We start from the raw sequence: 7283 nt of genomic DNA on the forward strand, positions 1-7283 counted from the left end.
CTACAACTCAATTGAAAAACAAACTGAAATCTTTTAGGTAAAGGGAAATAAAAAACTAAAATGATATGGTTGCATAAGTGTGAACACCCTTTTATAACTGGGGATGTAGATGTGTTCAGAATTAAGCAATCACATTCAAAATCATGTTAAATAGGAGTCAGTACACACCTGTCATTTAAAGTGCCTCTGAATAACCCCAAATAAAGTTCAGCTGTTCTAGTAGGTCTTTTCTGACATTTTGTTAGTCGCATCCTACAGCAAAAGCCATGGTCCGCAGAGAGCTTCTAAAGCATCAGAGGGATATCATTGTTAAAAGGTATCAGTCAGGAGAAGGGTACAAAAGAATTTCCAAGGCATTAGATATACCATGGAACACAGTGAAGACAGTCATCATCAAGTGAAGAAAATATGGTGCAACAGTGACATTACCAAGAACTGGATGTGCCTCCAAAATTGATGAAAAGACGAGAAGAAAACTGCTCTGGGAGGCTGCCAAGAGGCCTACAGCAACATTAAAGGAGCTGCAGGAATATCTGGCAAGTGTGGTACATGTGACAACAATCGCCCGTATTCTCCATATGTCTGGGCTATGGGGTAGAGTGGCAAGATGGAAGACTTTTCCTACAAAAAAAAAACATCCAAGCCCGGCTAAATTTTGCAAACACACATCTGAAGTTTCCCAAAAGCATGTTGCAAAAGGTGTTCTTGTCTGATGAAACCAAAGTTGAACTTTTTGGCCATAATTCCATAAGATATGTTTGGTGCAAAAACAACACTACATATCACCAAAAGAACACCATACCCACAGTGAAGCATGGTGGTGTCATCATGCTTTGGGGCTGTTTTTCTTCAGCTGGAACTGGGGCCTTAGTCAAGGTAGAGGGAATAATGAACAGTTCCAAATACCAGACAATATTGGCTTCTGCTAGAAAGCTGAACATGAAGAGGAACTTCATCTTTCAGCATGACAACGACCCAAAGCATACATCCAAATCAACAAAGGAATGGCTTCACCAGAAGAAGATTAATGTTTTGGGATGGCCCAGCCAGAGCCCAGACCTGAATACAATTTAAAATCTGTGTGGTGATCTGAAGAGGGCTGTGCACAGGAGATGCCCTCGCATTCTGACAGATTTAGAGTGTTTTTGCAAAGAAGAGTGGGCAAATCTTGCCAAGTCAAGATGTGCCATGCTGAAAAACTCATACCCAAAAAGACTGAGTGCTGTAATAAAATCAAAAGGTGCTTCAATAAAGTATTAGTTTAAGGGTGTTCACACTTATACAACCATATTATTTTAGTTTTTTATTTTTATTTCCCTTTACCTAAAAGATTTCAGTTTGCTTTTCAATTGAGTTGTACAGTTTATAGGTCACATTAAAAGGTGGAAAAAGTTCTGAAATTATTTATCTTTGTCTCATTTTTTTTTTACATTACAGAAACCTGACATTTTAACAGGGGTGTGTAGACGTTTTATATCCACTGTGGAGATATATATATATATATATATATATATATATATATATATATATATATATATATATATATATATATATATATATATATATATATATATATATATATATACACATACATATATACATACACACACACACACGAAGAACAACAACAACAACAAGGAGATGCGGGAATCTTGAAGCAAGTGAATTTATTCAAGCTTGATGGTGTAGGGCACAAAACCAGTGAGCAAGGCTTAGAAGCTACGGATCTTAATATAGAGAGATGAGATATATCCGGGTGGGGTTGTGTAATATTTTCTATTATATAATTTTCTGCTATCCAAAGCACAAATTGATTGCATAATTTAACATAAAATGTATTTAATGATAATGTGCAATAAAAATTTAACATGTTTAATGGGTAAAATCAGCCGGGTGGTGCACCCACCGAAAAGGTCTTGGGGAGAACACTGCACACACGCGCACACAGGTGCAAAACCCTTTATCCAAACTGCTTAGGACTAGAAAAGGTTCTGATTTCAGAACAGTTTGGATTTGGGAATGTATGCATCTTTAAAATAGGACAGCTGGGAGAGGGGATGGGACCAAGGGTAAATAATCTTTTATGTAATTTTGGCAACATTTACATGTTATACTGCTGCTTATACATGCAACTTAAAACATATCATTAGATCGTTAATACTTTTGAATATATAGCAGGGCTCTACTATCAGAAACAGTAAAGCACTGTAATCAGAAATGTAATAGTTTTAAATAATTATAGACTAGCATTTGCATTTTAGAACATAAAAAAAAATCAAAGATATTGGCAGAGAAGACTGACTAACTGGCAGGGAAAATGGTTATTTTTATTACAAAAAATATTAATGAAAGTCTGGATTTGGGTATACATACATACATACATACATACATACATACATACACACACATAATTGCAGAACAAATCGTCTAAATCTGACTATGGAATTACAAATGAATTTGTCATTGCACATTGTGTCACATATTTCATGCATTTCAAAAGAAGCCCATGCGGTTTGTGAAAACAGCCAGTAAAGCTCCCAACATCAAACGTTTGAATAGCATCCATTTTAGAAGAACGTATTGAACAAAACAAGCTTAACAAGGAGTATTTTAGGTTACTAAGAAATGTACTTCTGTCACTTAAAAGGGACAGTTTACTCAAAAATGTTCTACCCTTTAATTTGTTCCCAATGATTCACTTTACCTGCTGGAGTGTATTAAATTGTTTACAAGTATTTCCATTACCCTTATATTGGCATTTAAATTGGTTTATTTAGCCTGTGGTATCCCCACCCATCCTGAAAGTTTTTGGCCTCAAGGCCAAGCTGTGTTAACACAGCCAGTAGAAGAGATTACACTCCCAGTGGGTTATAGAAGAGATAAAGTAATAAAATGTTAACTTCCATTGTTCTCTCCAAGTATTGGTCTTTGGTTTACGGACAGATATAAGATAAAGAAGCAGGTATATGTACACAATGTGATAAAGTAATGAGATCTGATTATTAGAGCTGCAACAACTAATCATCATAATCGATAATGAAAATAGTCAACGAATCTCATAATCGATTAGTTGGTTTGCAATTAGTTGGTCTGTGCACAGGTCCAGCTGCTTCACTCTGATGAGCTCCTGCACATGATATTGTGTTTTATGGTTATGTCCTTAGCCTAAAGGACATCGACAGATGTTTACTTTTCACTTTTTCAGGACAGTATACATTAACAACTACTCCTGGCTTATGTGCAACCCAGATAGAATAGTCCATCATTTGGATTGTTTATATTAAATCAGGTGATTTGGGACTATGCTTTGCATTATATAGTGCTGAGCTTATTATTTACACCAATCCCCTAGATTGATAAGTTATTTTAATTGATGTGCACTATTACCTGTTTGCACAATTATTAGCGGATTGCTTGCTATTGCCGATTATATGTACTGTATAGATAAGTGTAAGGCGTTGTCCTGTTATTGATATATAGTCCTTAACGCTTTTGATTTTTTAGTTTTTAATAAATTGTGATAATATGTACCTGATTCAACCTTTATAAGTATATATATATATCTTATTTTTAGAGCGGACTAGATATTTTCCCCTAACCTCCATAGCTGGTTATTTACCATTGCATATAGATATTCAAGATATTTTTTATGTTAGAATGAAGTCCAGGCTTACTTTGAGAGGCCCTTGCCAAGGTGAAAAACAATTTGCATTGGTGAAGAGCTAACAAAGATAAATATCCCACTTTGGCGAAATTGGCAAAACCCTACTTATGCATCTCAAGCACCTCAACACCATCTGAGTCTCTCTTCTCTGCTGCAGGAAATATAGCTGCAAACAGAGAACCAGCCTTAGCCAGGAACATGTCGAGATTTTTGCATTTCAATGCAAAGTTTCTGAAAGAGTGACTAATAGAATGTTAAAAACAGTGATAGTCTACCTGTTCCTAGTTCTAACTCTTTTCAAGAAGTTTGCAGTTTTGTTTGTTATAAAACTATGCTCTTCTGCTTAAAAATTGGACAAACCGTTGTGTTAATGTAAAGTTTAGTCTGATGTTTATATTTGTAACACTCAGTATGTGGATTTTATTTAAAATGTAGTTAATTGATGCTTTTTTTTTTTATCCGATTAGTCGAAAAAATAATCGGCCGATTAATCGATTATGAAAATAATCGTTAGTTGCAGCCCTACTGATTATACCTACAAGCTCAGCCCATTTTATTAGGTTGTGGCTTCAAAACACAAAATTAGCTAATTCATATACACAAATAAGCCTTAAAAAAAGCAAACCTCATACATGTTATACTCTGCAGCTGGTAAAAAAAAAAAAGTAATTGGAAATATTAAGGGAAAAACTATTTTATAGTATACTGTCCCTTTAAGATTTTTTAAAAGTATAATGTTTACTATTTTTTCCCCATTTTCTTTGGGTAGAGGGAATTCTAGTTCCTGCGAGTGCTAGATTTAGATATATTGCCACAAAAAGGAAAAAAAAGTACCAGGCTACCCATCTAATATTTTTCCCTAGCCTTACATGCAGGTGTAGACAAAAACAAATAAAAAATAAAATTTAAAAAAAAAGAAGGATAATTTTAAAAAAACAGTCTACTTCCACAAGCAGGCAATATTGTCATATGAGGGGAAAAACACAACCTTACAAACTAAATAAGAAGCATTGAATAAAACCCTAAGCCAGTTTCTATAGTTAAGTGGTAAACCAGAATGGTAATTCTTAAGATGTATCCATTACATTGTGGAAAATGATGTTGATCAACATGGCATTTACTAATCAGCAATGAGGAGGTTAAACTAGCCTGTCTGTGTTGAAAAGATCAATGATAATACAAACATTTGCTTAAGACCCTCTCTCTGCAATTCCCTCATTCCACTGCAGGCATTAGGATACTGACAATTAAAAACAAAAACACAAATGGCATGTGGATCGCCTACATGAAAGTATTGAGGTCACAAAGAGGAAAAGCACAAAACAAATTGATACACTGTGCAGTTAGATACCTGAAGAGCTCAGACAGACACACCTAAGCTTTATTAAAATGAATGATTTCTGTTTAAGTAGGTTGCAATGCCTGAGGGCAGGCAGGTAAAATGACATTTCTGCAACCCCCATTATGTAGTTTACTGAATACCGCATTGCTGTTCATTTTCTATGGTGCTGCCTTTCAAAAAGGGGGAAAAAAATAGGAGGGAGTCCCCTGCAGACTTTCTACTTCCAAGATAAGAGTGTCAACCACTGCATCACTTAATCACCACACCAGAAAACACAAACCATTTTGTAGAAAAGAAAAAAATGTTGTTCTTAAGTAAATTAGAAAAAAGGAAGAAAAAAAAAAAAAAAAACGTTTGACACATACTGACAAAGCAAGAACAATGATCAACCTGTCAGATATATCCCTATATCAGCATCCACTGCAGAGGAAATGGTAGGCTTCCCCCCCATTAACTCTTAGTTTGAGGATGTAATCTGAGCTCAAACAAGAGCTCTAATAAAATGTGTTCATATAAAGGAAATGGCAACATATATGATAAAGGAAGATTAAATGCACAAACACCAGGCATTTCTGTTTAGCATCAAGTGTTGTTGCCAAGGCAAAATATAATTTTAAATATTAGATGGCGAATACACATGAAAAAAAAAAATGAAGCTATAAAACCAAACGCAAAAATTGTACACCCCCTCCCCATGAAAAGAAGACTTCTTACAGCTATAACTAAACTGTAGAGAGTAAATTGATCTAATGCTAGGTTTATTTTTTCCAGCATAATACATGCAAAAATCATTAAACATTGCTAATGGCTATTTATTAGACTGAAGACAAAAGTCTGTTCAGGCAAAGAATATAAATGACCTGCATAGATTAAATTAAGTGTTATTAATGACTGATTCTTAATACACCATACTCATTTGAGTTCCATCAGTATAGTATAAAGTAGAATATATATACACACACATATATATATATATATATATATACACACACATAAATACACACAAACACACGTGCATACATATACACAGATGACAGAATGGGGCCAGATCTAAGTACCAAGTCCTGGAATAGTGATTATTTAAAAAGTTTGCAGTATCAAATCTCCAACTACACCGAGTTATATTAACTAATTTTATTGCAATATCCATTTAGCAACAGAGGTTAAGAGGCCACCATCAGCATGGAAGCCCCTTTCCTGACAGAGCTACAAAAAGGAAGTCACCCATTATGTGTAAAGGAAATCAGAGTACTTTTCGTAGACATTGTGTTAACCCATTAAAATACTAGAGACCATTTTAGGCATAAGGACCAGGTATAAATGACTCTCTTGAGAGATATGGGTTAGTAATTCCTAATCTGTTAGGGCTGGGACCGCATTGCTATGGGCTTCCAGGATTTTTTGGATGCCAATGGGTTAAGCAGAGCTCATAAAATGCCGGTAACACCTGCCAGCAAGTGACCTAACTTCATTAGCACCCGGAGAAATCAATCACACACACCCCAACCGGTAAGTCAGACCTCTTACCTGCCAGGAGTGCTGTTGAATCCTTCCTCCTCCGTGGGGCCCCAGCTTCTGCTTGACAAACCGTACACAAGGAGGCCGGGGGCAGAAGCAGCAGTATAGCCAGAATTAACGCCAGACATACACCGGAGGAAGTGCCGCACTTCCTCCTGCCGCAGTCACTAAAAAAACAACTACCGTAGAAATGTTCCTGCTTGTTTCCCCCGACATCCCTGAGGCTCATGGCTACCAATTTACCGGAGACTCGGTACATCACATCCCAAGCAGCGAGATGTGGCTCCGGGGTGGGAGGGGGCGCACAGCTCGCGCTGCTCCAGTACACTAACAGCCTACGACGGCTTCTCTTGCAGGAACCAGCATTCCGCTCCAAGCCCCACCTCCTCGCCTGCTATGCTGCTGCTTCCTTAAGGTGGATTAAGTTAGTTGACCCTCACTGGCCAAAAATGAAGGAAACTATTTTAGAAATATAAAACCAAATTACATATAAGTCAAAGGGATTCATAAATATAGATACACGAATCACATTTGTTTGCATATTTGTTACTTCATATTTAGTTAAAAAAAAAAAAAGGAAACGGTACTAAAAAGACGGAAAAAGATAATAACGCTTAGATTGTAAGGAGGGACCGTGGATAACAAGATGCGTTAATGTATTTGAGCAATTTATTATTTCACAAACTACTGACTTATCAAAGGGTTTAACTTCGCAAAAGATGGATGCTGCCCCCAGCACGTTATTGAACGGGTCCTGAA

At 36.3% G+C, this 7283-nt stretch overlaps 1 protein-coding gene across 1 annotated transcript in view; it reads right to left on the reverse strand.

The window, feature by feature from the left end:
• STIM2 (stromal interaction molecule 2) overlaps nucleotides 1-6878 on the reverse strand; it is a gene marked incomplete in the record, with an annotated part of 440010 nt that extends 433132 nt beyond the window's left edge. Inside the window, 1 exon segment of the mRNA XM_053704074.1 lies at nucleotides 6534-6878. Within this exon segment, the coding sequence (XP_053560049.1) occupies nucleotides 6534-6783 (250 nt within the window).
• Nucleotides 6879-7283: the final 405 nt, after the last annotated feature.

This window comes from Bombina bombina, chromosome 2 (assembly GCF_027579735.1).
Source record: "Bombina bombina isolate aBomBom1 chromosome 2, aBomBom1.pri, whole genome shotgun sequence".
NCBI lineage: Eukaryota > Metazoa > Chordata > Amphibia > Anura > Bombinatoridae > Bombina > Bombina bombina.